A 14,055-nucleotide genomic window follows, 5' to 3' on the forward strand; every position below is an offset into this window, starting at 1 on the left:
ATGGCAACGACCCGGCGGCGTGGCGGACACCCATGAGGAAAACACTGGAGTAACAGAACTTAACAAGATCAAACACGACTAAGACCGACAAGGAAACAGCTGAGAACACAAAATAAATAAATAAATATGGTCTACCATGTTATCAATAAATGGGACAACTGTGGACTCAAGCGTTAGCAGCTAATGCTAAGATCTTGTCTTCCACAAGCAGTTCCCTGACTGACCAGAAACTGTCATGTGAGGAGCTGTTTAGGGTCAGTCAGACTTTATTTGTCTTGCTCTCTTCAGACTGAAGTTATTTCATGTGTATCAAACAAAAACGGTGCAAACAATAAAAAACAAGGAACAAAAACAACAGAGTGGCCTGATCTCGTGAGACAAACAAACAACCGGCCCAATGAAAACAAGGTCAAAAGATGCGACTTGGCGCCTTTGAAAAAACAAGATTAATTGCATCTAGCATGATTATAACATGGCGTCACATGGAGGAGTGTGTTAACCCAATAAAGCTAAACATAAACAGTTTCTTCTGCATCAATTTAAGGTAAAAATTTTGTTAAAAATTCCAGTAAACACAATCTGATCTGATCTGATTTGGAATTACGTGATAAAACATTTAATATATCAAATGGTGATAAAGGATAGACATTTATACAAAGGGACAAATAAAATTCTCATATTCAAAATATCCGACTTTTCTAAACAGTTTTTTATTGGTTGGAGGTTAAAAACAACTCGGGTAGAGGAAACCTGCCTTCGTGTGTGTTGCTGAGAGAAACACTGATGTGTTCATGTCCTCCAGAATGTGACACGCAGCAGAGTCCATGTCACCCAGAAGCCATTAAAACATCAACCGCAGCCTCTGTTCATGCAGTCAGGCACAGTTTGACACAACAGTGGAACATTCAGCTGCCAGACAAGCAGGACTGCTTCAGTTTCAGCCTCTAAAAGGAGCTTTTCAACAACTTCCCGGCCGAGCTGAGAGCAGCAACACTGTGGCCTGTTTCTGAGTCCAGCAGTGAGAAGTCTGCTTTACTTTACGTATGAGTCTGGCGTGACCTGATGTCTCCTCACCACTCCAGCGTCGTCATACTACTTTTTGTTTTACTTTGAGGAGTTTCATGGTGAGCCATGTTTCCCCTGCTGGAAGTGACTAACTTCAACCTTTCAGAAGGACCAAGGCCGAACAAGCTTCATTGTTTCTGAGCTGCTGTTATCTGGTGGAAGCAGGAGTTTCTCCATTCTCTTATCACTTTGCTGTAAAGTTGTTGCCCCTTCAGCTCTTTTCACATTCCTTCTCAGGCTTAATCTGCATTGTGAGAGAGTGTTAGCTGTTATTATCCTGATCAAGACGTACAGTGCTGCGTCACATACAACTCGGTTCCGAGAATAGACGAATGGTTGTTCATCAATCAGCAACCCACATTAGCAGCCAATGCAACGACAGTTGGCTACTACATTAGCAGCCAACGCTACGACAGTTGGCTCCTACGTCAGCAGCCAATGCTACGACTGTTGGCTCCTACGTTAGCAGCCAATGCAACGACAGTTGGCTCCCACGTTAGCAGCCAACACTACGACAGTTGGCTCCTATGTTAGCAGCCAATGCTACGACTGTTGGCTCCTACGTTAGCAGCCAATGCAACGACAGTTGGCTCCTACATTAGCAGCCAATGCAACGACAGTTGGCTCCCACGTTAGCAGCCAACACTACGACAGTTGGCTCCTACATTAGCAGCCAATGCTACGACTGTTGGCTCCTACGTTAGCAGCCAACACTACGACAGTTGGCTCCTACATTAGCAGCCAATGCAACGACTGTTGGCTCCCACGTTAGCAGCCAACACTACGACAGTTGGCTCCTACATTAGCAGCCAATGCTACGACTGTTGGCTCCTACGTTAGCAGCCAATGCAACGACAGTTGGCTCCTACATTAGCAGCCAATGCTACGACTGTTGGCTCCTACGTTAGCAGCCAACACTACGACAGTTGGCTCCTACATTAGCAGCCAACGCTACGACAGTTGGCTCCCACGTTAGCAGCCAATGCAACGACAGTTGGCTCCTACATTAGCAGCCAATGCAACGACAGTTGGCTCCTACGTCAGCAGCCAACGCTACGACAGTTGGCTCCTACGTTAGCAGCCAATGCAACGACAGTTGGCTCCCACGTTAGCAGCCAATGCAACGACAGTTGGCTCCTACATTAGCAGCCAATGCAACGACAGTTGGCTCCTACGTCAGCAGCCAACGCTACGACAGTTGGCTCCTACGTTAGCAGCCAATGCAACGACAGTTGGCTCCCACGTTAGCAGCCAACGCTACGACAGTTGGCTCCTACGTTAGCAGCCAACGCTACGACAGTTGGCTCCTACATTAGCAGCCAACGCTACGACAGTTGGCTCCTACATTAGCAGCCAACGCTACGACAGTTGGCTCCTACGTCAGCAGCCAATGCAACGACAGTTGGCTCCCACGTTAGCAGCCAACGCTACGACAGTTGGCTCCTACGTTAGCAGCCAACGCTACGACAGTTGGCTCCTACGTTAGCAGCCAATGCAACAACAGTTGGCTCCCACGTTAGCAGCCAACACTACGACAGTTGGCTCCTACGTTAGCAGCCAACACTACGACAGTTGGCTCCTACATTAGCAGCCAACGCTACGACAGTTGGCTCCTACGTTAGCAGCCAACGCTACGACAGTTGGCTCCTACGTTAGCAGCCAACGCTACGACAGTTGGCTCCTACGTTAGCAGCCAACGCTACGACAGTTGGCTACTATGTTAGCAGCCAACGCTACGACAGTTGGCTCCTATGTTAGCAGCCAACGCTACGACAGTTGGCTCCTATGTTAGCAGCCAACGCTACAACAGTTGGCTCCTATGTTAGCAGCCAACGCTACGACAGTTGGCTCCTACGTTAGCAGCCAACGCTACGACAGTTGGCTCCTATGTTAGCAGCCAACGCTACGACAGTTGGCTCCTATGTTAGCAGCCAACGCTACGACAGTTGGCTCCTACGTTAGCAGCCAACGCTACGACAGTTGGCTCCTACGTTAGCAGCCAACGCTACGACAGTTGGCTCCTATGTTAGCAGCCAACGCTACGACAGTGGGCTAAATATCTAAACTATTAATTTATTTACAGTTTGTTTAATTTCAACATTTTATTTTTTATTACTGGGGCATTTTGTTTTATTTTTTATTATTTACTTTTGTAGAATTAAATATTGGTGAGATTTTTGTTACTAAGCCTGACTTGAGCTCTTTAAGTGGTTCCCGTGAGCCTGATTTAATGCATAAGTTATCGGCCTGCTGGGCGTCTTCCATGTGTAGTTTTACATAAATGTGATTTATAAATGTCTTTGTGATGATTGCATGGTATCATGTAATATTTTACAGGGTTCAGCTGTTAAAATGCAACGGTTTAGTTTTATTCATGAATGCAAATTAAACCAATATGGTATTAATATTTGTCTGGGCCCCAGGGCCACTTCATACTGGGAAAATTGGCCCCCAGTGTAAAATAAAGCACTTACTGGAGTAACACACCTTTATGTCTTTTCTATGTTATTCCATCGGTAGAACATCCAGCACAGGAAGTACGCCCGCTGGAAGGCCACCTACATCCACAACTGTCTGAAGAACGGGGAGACCCCTCAGCCCGGACCCATCGGCATGGACGAGGACGAGGAAGCAGGTGGGACCCTCTGATATGGAATATGTTCTTCTGCAGAACCCTCCCCACGTTTTGTTGGCATGGTTTAATCTGCTGGTGTGTGTGTTTCTACCTCGGCTCGGCATTGTTCGGTTATCAGGTCTGGAAGTGTTGCAGGAAAGCCCTGCAGGAGAAGGTGTACCCTTTAGAAGCGTGTTCGGAGTAGATTAGTCACTAAATACATTCTTACAGCCCAAAATGTGTCCGTGCTTGTGTGTGAAAGAGAGTGAAATGATTACACTGAGTTAGAAATTCCCTTTAATGTGTTTAAACATACAAAGGCCAAGCCTGACCTCCATGAGAACGAGCTGATGTGAAAGTCCCCTTGTCCATCATGTCCTGTCCAACTTGGATCAGCTTCCAGGCTTTGACCTTTGTAGAATTGAAAATCTCTGTGCTCTGATGGCAGGCTTGCACCAGAAAACATAACCTTTAATGGAAAGAAAGCATGGAGAGACACCACCTCGTTCCCAAGAGATTGCCTGACTGAGGTAGACAAGAAAACGGCCGGCGCAGCCTTTAAAGTTCATCATGTAGAGTAAAAAAAGACTGGGAGCGTATGTTTCTGCTGCTACTGGGGTCATTTCATCCCTAGATCCACAACTTACCTCTAAAATATCTTTAGAGGCTGGGAATTTTGATGTCTGAGCCGGGAGGAATCTGCTTGCAGTGATGATGATTGGACTCGCTGATCAACAGCAGGGCGAACATGACTTGGCAAAAAGACTCAACCAAGCGCTGACATCCAAACCAAACGGGTTTTGTGGTCTAATCCGAGATTCTCAGGCTTCCTGACATATTTACCAACAAAACACCTCAAATAAACACCTGGAAAACTTTCTACCTTCTGCTGTAGAACAGTTCCTGGGATTACTTTTACTCCATAGACCGTATAGAAAAGATGGGCGGAGCCTCCGTCACATGACCCGTAGATTTCTGAAACTCATTGGGCGGTTCGCTCCGTCGCCATCTTGGCCCCTCCCAAGATGGCGACGGAGGGAGTCTATGGGGATTTGCTCTGTTGTGGAGCCCCTAGTGGATGAAGGGGGAACTGCAGATTTTGGCTTCACTTTTAACCAGAAGTTGCTGCTTGGTGATTCATTCCAAGGCTATTTTATCATTTGCTAGCATTAATTAATTTCTAATTAACTAGGACTAGTTTAACAATTTTTTTGGACTATAAAAGAAATTCCTGGTATTAATTTATCCCATGACTTTGTTATTATTTCCTAGACTACTATAAATTTCAACGCTACTCTACCAATTCCTGGGACTTTTTAAAAAAAAAAGTTTTTATTATTTTTTTCATTCCTGAATGAATCAGCTGCTGTCTCCTGGTTTCCACTGAAAGCAATGTGCTTGGTTTTGGTTTTGGATCGACAGCAGGTGAGGGCCATTAACCCCTTCTACTAAATCTGCTGTGGATTAGAGCACATGCTTTGTGAGGAGGTGACCACTGCAGGGAGGAACAATCCAACACGGAAACAGCCTCATGTTAAAAGTCTTGTTCATCTAAATAAGTTTTTTCCTAAAGAGACACGTCATGGTCCTCAGATTGCTCCTGCAGTATCTTCCCACCGACTGTGGCTTGTCCACATTCTTGACACAGATTTCAGAACATGATCAGCCCCATTGGCTTCTGATTGACAGCTTCTCTGGGGCTGCGTTTGAACATGGCCGTAACTTTAGAAAAGGCTGGAAAATGTTGAAGGTTCTTTGTTTTGCTGTCAGATTAGGTCTGAGACTCGGTGCGTTGCGTCCGGCTGGGGGGGCGATTGTGTCTTTAGCTAATAACTCACAGCTGTGTCCCTCTGCACTCAGAGCCGATGTCTGTAAAAGCATGACTGCATAATGTTTCTACAGAATTCATTCAGTCCTTTTAAACAGAAGAATTGACATAAATAAAGCAAAGAGCTGTCAAATGTTTTGGTTCAGGCGTTGCGTGACTTCCAGTCAGCACACATTACTGAAGTTATGCTTTAAGGATGCAAAGCTTCGTAAGTTTCAGGGATTCATTTCATCCACCCCTCCCTGTATTTAGTGCTTTAGATAAAAACTCCCAGAAACAGATCTGGATTACAGCTGCATCTGCAGAGACCAGAACTCCATCTGCACCTCTGCCGGGATGCCCCTTGCTGGTAGAAGCGCTTACTTCCACATGCAGCCGAGACCTCCAGTGGAACATTTATAAAATCATGTTCCTCTGATGTTATTCCCAGTATTTGTCTTTCGCTGAGTTCCAGTCCTGAAGGAGACGGAGCGTGAAGAGCCGGAGGAGTGGGAGCCCTCTGAGATGGGGGAGGTGTGAACAGGCTGCAGCTCGACCTGCTGGAGCGCGGCCACGTCTTCAGCCAATCCTGCGATGATCCTGATAATTCCAGGACTCCGATGACTTCAGCAGCAAGTGGAGTTTTTACTGGGACACGCGGGACTCTGCAGCATCTGGACTCATTTTCACATTTCACTCAGAGAGCTGGAGAATTGCATCAAAAGCCCCTCGGGAGCGCCGGCCGACATTTGTTTTGACGTGAGCGGCGTTTCTTTCCTTGCGAGGAAAACGTATTTTGGTGTCGGTGAAATGAAGGCCATCTGCTCACCCACGCCCAGCGGCTCCATGTGGACGTGTTTGACCCTAAACAATGTCGGGTCGCCCATGACATCAACGCTGTAGCACAGGCATTAAGAGAAAACACACTTTACGTTTCTTTTGTCGTGTCTGTCACACGGTTTCACACCTCGAGGTTTCCTGCACACACTGATGACATCATAACCAGTCATCCCACTGATGGAGAGCTGATATCATCCAGCTGCCATGTATGTGTGTGTCTGAGTGTGTTCGTGACTTCGGATATCTCACCAGCTCGTAGCGAACAGCATCTGGCAAACAGATGTTTCAGAGTTTTGGGAGTTTTTCTGCCTTTCCAGATAGAAGCCATGGTTGTGGCGAATCCAGGCGACTTCTGGCGCTTATGGCTCAGTAATAGCACTGGTAAGTGTGTGGGCCATATGTGCTCCAGATGTCAGCTGTTGGCCTGGACATGGATTACAGCAAGTCTTTCTTATGACAGCTTCCTTGTGGGCCACATGTGGTGGTCACATGACTGAGTTTTGGCACATGGCAGGTGGTGTTGAGCCACATGTTGTCCAGATCTGTGGTTGTCAAAGGTTTTGAACCATAACTCCCAAGAGGTCCAAAATACACTGCAGATATGGGTCATATTTAGACCAAACCAAACTGCAGTTATGGGTCATATTTGGACCCTACCAAACTACAGATACGGGTCATGTTTGGACCAAACCAAACTGCAGATATGGGTCATATTTGGACCAAACCAAACTACAGATACGGGTCATATTTGGACCAAACCAAACTACGGTTATGGGTCATATTTAGACCAAACCAAACTGCAGTTATGGGTCATATTTGGATCATACCAAACTACAGATATGCGTCATATTTGGGCCAAACCAAACTACAGATATGCGTCATATTTGGGCCAAACCAAACTACAGATATGCGTCATATTTGGGCCAAACCAAACTACAGATATGGGTCATATTTGGACCAAACCAAACTACAGATACGGGTCATATTTGGACCAAACCAAACTACAGATATGGGTCATATTTAGACGAAACCAAACTACACATATGGGTCATATTTAGACCAAACCAAACTGCAGTTATGGGTTATATTTGGGCCAAACCAAACTGCAGATATGCGTCATATTTGGGCCAAACCAAACTACAGTTATGGGTCATATTTGGGCCACACCAAACTGCAGATATGGGTCATATTTGGGCCAAACCAAACTGCATGGGTCATATTTGGGCCAAACCAAACTGCAGATATGGGTCATATTTGGGCCAAACCAAACTACAGTTATGGGTCATATTTGGGCCAAACCAAACTGCACATATGGGTCATATTTGGACCAAACCAAACTGCAGATATGGGTCATATTTGGGCCAAACCAAACTACAGTTATGGGTCATATTTAGACCAAACCAAACTGCAGTTATGGGTCATATTTGGATCCTACCAAACTACAGATACGGGTCATATTTGGACCAAACCAAACTACAGATATGGGTCATATTTGGGCCAAACCAAACTGCAGATATGGGTCATATTTGGGCCAAACCAAACTACAGTTATGGGTCATATTTGGGCCAAACCAAACTGCAGATATGGGTCATACTTGGGCCAAACCAAACTACAGTTATGGGTCATATTTGGGCCAAACCAAACTGCAGATATGGGTCATATTTGGGGCAAACCAAACTGCAGATATGGATCACATTTACACCACACCAAACTGCAGTTATGGGTCATATTTAGACCAAACCAAACTGCAGTCATGGGTCATATTCGGACCAAACTCCATATATGGGGTCATATTTGGGCCAAACCAAACTGCAGTTATGGGTCATATTTGGACCAAAGCAAACTACAGATATGGGTCATTTTGGGCCAAACGAAACTGCAGTTATGGGTCATATTTGGACCAAACCAAACTGCAGTTATGGGTCATATTTGGGCCAAACCAAACTACAAATATGGGTCATATTTGGACCAAACCAAACTGCAGTTATGGGTCATATTTGGGCCAAACCAAACTACAGATATGGGTCATATTTGGGCCAAACCAAACTGCAGATATGGGTCATATTTAGACGAAACCAAACTACACATATGGGTCATATTTAGACCAAACCAAACTGCAGTTATGGGTCATATTTGGGCCAAACCAAACTGCAGATATGGGTCATATTTGGACCAAACCAAACTGCAGTTATTGGTCATATTTGGGCCACACCAAACTACAGATATGGGTCATATTTGGACCAAACCAAACTGCAGTTATGGGTCATATTTGGACCAAACCAAACTGCAGTTATGGGTCATATTTGGGCCAAACCAAACTGCAGATATTGGTCATATTTGGACCAAACCAAACTGCAGTTATTGGTCATATTTGGGCCAAACCAAACTACAGATATGGGTCATATTTGGACCAAACCAAACTGCAGTTATGGGTCATATTTGGGCCAAACCAAACTACAGATATGGGTCATATTTGGGCCAAACCAAACTGCAGATATGGGTCATATTTACACCACACCAAACTGCAGTTATGGGTCATATTTAGACCAAACCAAACTGCAGTTATGGGTCATATCTAGACCAAACCAAACTGCAGATATGGGTCATATTTGGGCCAAAGCAAACTACAGATATGGGTCATTTTGGGCCAAACCAAACTGCGGATATGGGTCATATTTGGACAAAACTCCATATATGGGGTCACATTTGGGCCAAACCAAACTGCAGTTATAGGTCATATTTGGGCCAAAGCAAACTACAGATATGGGTCATTTTGGGCCAAACCAAACTGCGGATATGGGTCATATTTGGACAAAACTCCATATATGGGGTCACATTTGGGCCAAACCAAACTGCAGTTATGGGTCATATTTGGGCCATACCAAACTACAGATACGGATCATATTTGGACCAAACCAAACTGCAGTTATGGGTCACATTTGGGCCAAACCAAACTGCAGTTATGGGTCATATTTGGACCCTACCAAGCTGCAGTTATGGGTCATATTTAGACCAAACCAAGCTGCAGATATGGGTCATATTTGGGCCAAACCAAACTGCAGATATGAGTCATATTTGGGCCAAACCCCATATATGGGGTCATATTTGGGCCAAACCAAACTGCAGATATGAGTCATATTTGTGCCAAACCCCATATATGGGGTCACATTTTGGCCAAACCAAACTGCAGTTATGGGTCATATTTGGACCCTACCAAACTACAGATATGAGTCATATTTGGACCAAACCAAGCTGCAGATATGGGTCATATTTGGGCCAAACCAAACTGCAGATATGGGTCATATTTGGACCAAACCAAACTGCAGATATGGGTCATATTTGGGCCAAACCAAACTACAGATATGGGTCATATTTGGACCAAACCAAACTGCAGATATCTGTCATATTTGGACCAAACCAAACTGCAGATATGCGTCATATTTGGACCAAACCCCATATATGGGGTCACATTTGGGCCAAACCAAACTGCAGTTATGGGTCATATTTGGACCCTACCAAACTACAGATATGGGTCATATTTGGGCCAAACCAAACTACAGATATGGGTCATATTTAGACCAAACCAAACTGCAGTTATGGGTCATATTTGGGCCAAACCAAACTGCAGTTATGGGTCATATTTGGACCCTACCAAACTACAGATATGGGTCATATTTGGGCCAAACCAAGCTGCAGATATGGGTCATATTTGGGCCAAACCAAACTGCACATATGGGTCATATTTGGACCATACCAAACTGCAGATATGGGTCATATTTGGGCCAAACCAAACTGCAGATATGGGTCATATTTAGACCAAACCAAACTGCAGTCATGGGTCATATTTGGACCAAACCAAACTGCAGTTATGGGTCATATTTGGACCAAACCCCATATATGGGGTCACATTTGGGCCAAACCAAACTGCAGATATGGGTCATATTTGGACCCTACCAAACTACAGATATGGGTCATATTTAGACCAAACCAAACTGCAGATATGAGTCATATTTGGGCCAAACCAAACTACAGATATGGGTCATATTTAGACCAAACCAAACTGCACATATGGGTCATATTTGGACCAAACCAAGCTGCAGATATGGGTCATATTTGGGCCAAACCAAACTGCAGATATGGGTCATATTTGGACCAAACCAAACTACAGATATGGGTCATATTTAGACCAAACCAAACTGCACATATGGGTCATATTTGGACCAAACCAAGCTGCAGATATGGGTCATATTTGGGCCAAACCAAACTGCAGATATGGGTCATATTTGGACCAAACCAAACTGCAGATATGGGTCATATTTGGGCCAAACCAAACTACAGTTATGGGTCATATTTGGGCCAAACCAAACTGCAGATATGGGTCATATTTGGACCCTACCAAACTACAGATATGGGTCATATTTAGACCAAACCAAACTGCACATATGGGTCATATTTGGACCAAACCAAGCTGCAGATATGGGTCATATTTGGGCCAAACCAAACTGCAGATATGGGTCATATTTGGACCAAACCAAACTGCAGATATGGGTCATATTTGGACCAAACCAAACTGCAGATATGGGTCATACTTGGGCCAAACCAAACTACAGATATGGGTCATATTTGGTCCACAGGACCCTTGCCATGATCTAGTATAGGGGTCTAACTGACATCTGGACCATTACTGGCTTACCAGTGCCATAACTGAGCCATAACTGCCTAAAGTAGACCAGACTCAGCCTCAACATGGCTGCTTTCTGAAGTCGGACAAATAATGTTTATAAATGAGCTAAAACTCATTCATACTCATCATCTTCCATCTGCTCCACTGTCTTCTTTTCTGTATTTCTGACTTCTTCTTCAGATTTGCAGAGAAAACTTCACCATATCTGACAGACTGTCAGCCGTCATCATGTATCCTGTGATACACTGGCTGAATATAAAACTCTCAGACGAACAACTCATCATTAATCTGCTTCTAAATCATTCATCCCCTTTTCTGTTGTGGTGCTCGGGCTGCTTACCCTCGGTGTCATGAAGAAAACGAAGCATCAAGGCTTGAAAATGAAAAAGCGTTTTTAGATGTTCTGAAAGTTGGAGGAAAATTCCAAACCTTTAACTCCTCGTCCTCACTTGGTTTGAGCAGAAAATGATTTCTTTATCAAAAACAGAGCAGGTGGCGGGGCGTTCTGAATGGAAAAGGATTTGATTTCATGAAACTTGATGGAACTGCAGCACAAATCTCATTCAGAAATACTGAGAGAGAAATTGGTTTTAAATGAGAAATGGAGCATGAAGCTGAAAACATCTTGACTTTTCACATTACAGCTGAAGGACCAGCTCGGATTTAACCAACTGCCCATCAGATGGGAAATGCTCATTATTTAATTGCAGTTTGAACTCAACATATTTAATCATTTGCATGGGGAATAAAATTGAAAAGCTTAAAGCCATTTTCCTCCATATTTCCCTCTTCAGTCAGAGGTTGGACCCAGTAATATCTGATCAGTCCTGCTTCCAGAAACATCTTTCATCAGCAGCTGGTTATTGTGGCAGCAGTAACACACCGTGTTATACCTAACAATGTTAAAACAAAGTGCATGCATAAGCACCTGCACAGTCCTGCATCTCCTATCAATATGTTTGTTACAAGAGTTTTAAGCTGAGGGAGGATAACACGGTCCGACGCTGGACTGCATCCATTTAGAAGAAAAGGGAACATTCTGTTTCTGACTCGGTGCATGTTGCACCCAGCGGTCGCAGTTTGGGGGAAGGGTTTAAACATCAGGTAAAACCAAACAGAGTAGACTCATAATATCTTTATGGATAGACATGAACAAGTAGAAAAGCTGTGTATGCCGTGGAAAGGTAGAGTTGGGTTCAATTTCCCCAAACACAGTTTGGAAACAATTTAGTGCCTTAAATGAAGTTTCACCATAGCAGTAAATGATGGTATCATCTACATAAAAATGAACATTTACATTTTGGATATGTTTCCAAATCCTTTTTCATATTGCAAATAACAGTGGACCTGAAACAGCGCCTCACAGTGGGTGGGAAATACAACTGAATGTAGAAAATGTACGCAGCAATTCCCCACATTTTCTACATATCGTGGAGTAAACCCTGAGGGGAGAGTAGTTTAATAATACAGAGAAACATTTACCAGTAAAAGAGCCGAGGAGCAACTGGGAGACCAACCAACCTCGGTATGTAGCATACAGTGGTGTTTGTCTTTTATTCCCAGTAATACATCTTAGTTTGTAGTATAGGACACAGTATCAGTAGGGGTGGGAAAATCTAATAAAAAAATCGAAAATCAAGATTTATTTTATTTTAAAATAGATTTTTTTTTTTTTTTTGTTAAAAAATCTTTTTTTTTTCCCCAAAACAAATAAAATTAGTTTACAAAAAACTTTTAGTCATTTTTATTGATCTTTTAACTTGTCTTCTCGGGCATGATAGCAGCAGAATGATGGTCTGACTACTGGGTTGGTTTTCTCATCAAAATCAAGACAAATGATGAGGAAAAACAGTTTTGTACATTTTTTTTGTTTTTAATCAACAAAACTCAGCAAAATCGAAGAATTGTGAGAATCGCAATTTAAATCAAACCGGCACCCAAAAAATTCGAATCGAATCGAATCGGGGCAAAAGCGTATCGTCACAGCCGTAGTATCCAGCATATGTAATGAGGCAGTAGCGGCACATCGTCCAACAGCTTGCAGCAACAGGTTGCAGCAACAGGTTGCAGCAGCAACAGTTTGCAGCAACAGCTTGCAGCAGCAACAGGTTGCAGCAGCAACAGGTTGCAGCAGCAACAGGTTGCAGCAGCAGCAGGTTGCAGCAGCAACAGGTTGCAGCAACAGTTTGCAGCAACAGGTTGCAGCAGTAGCAGGTTGCAGCAGCAGCAGGTTGCAGCAGCAACAGGTTGCAGCAGCAGCAGCTTGCAGCAGCAGCTTGCAGCAGCAGCTTGCAGCAACAGGTTGCAGCAACAGGTTGCAGCAGCAGCAGGTTGCAGCAGCAACAGGTTGCAGCAGCAGCAGGTTGCAGCAGCAGCAGGTTGCAGCAGCAACAGGTTGCAGCAACAGTTTGCAGCAACAGCTTGCAGCAACAGGTTGCAGCAGCAGCAGGTTGCAGCAGCAGCAGGTTGCAGCAGCAACAGGTTGCAGCAGCAGCAGGTTGCAGCAGCAGCAGGTTGCAACAACAGGTTGCAGCAGCAACAGGTTGTAGCAACAGCTTGCAGCAGCAACATCTTGCAGCAGCAGCAGCAGGTTGCAGCAGCAACAGGTTGCAGCAACAGCTTGCAGCAGCAGGTTGCAGCAGCAACATCTTGCAGCAGCAGCAGCAGGTTGCAGCAGCAACAGGTTGTAGCAACAGCTTGCAGCAGCAACATCTTGCAGCAGCAGCAGCAGGTTGCAGCAGCAGGTTGCAGCAGCAACAGGTTGCAGCAGCAGCAGGTTGCAGCAACAACAGGTTGCAGCAGCAGGTTGCAGCAGCAACAGGTTGCAGCAGCAGGTTGCAGCAGCAACATCTTGTAGCAACAGCTTGCAGCAGCAACATCTTGCAGCAGCAGCAGCAGGTTGCAGCAGCAACAGGTTGCAGCAACAGGTTGCAGCAGCAGCTTGCAGCAGCAACATCTTGCAGCAGCAGCAGCAGGTTGCAGCAGCAACAGGTTGCAGCAACAGGTTGCAGCAGCAGCAGGTTGCAGCAGCAACAGCTTGCAGCA

The 14,055-nt window shown here is 44.7% G+C and overlaps 1 protein-coding gene across 8 annotated transcripts in view; it reads left to right on the plus strand.

Moving 5' to 3' along the window:
* The window catches only part of vta1 (vesicle (multivesicular body) trafficking 1), a 71,883-nt gene that overhangs the window by 24,450 nt on the left and 33,378 nt on the right, over positions 1-14,055 (plus strand). For all 8 annotated transcript variants that reach the window (XM_079255579.1, XM_079255580.1, XM_079255581.1 and 5 more), the window contains one exon: positions 3,586-3,700. In XM_079255579.1, coding sequence (XP_079111705.1) covers positions 3,586-3,700 — 115 coding nt within the window. The remainder of the gene's footprint in view (positions 1-3,585; positions 3,701-14,055) is intronic.

Source organism: Telmatherina bonti (assembly GCF_933228915.1).
Source record: "Telmatherina bonti genome assembly, chromosome: 16".
NCBI lineage: Eukaryota > Metazoa > Chordata > Actinopteri > Atheriniformes > Telmatherinidae > Telmatherina > Telmatherina bonti.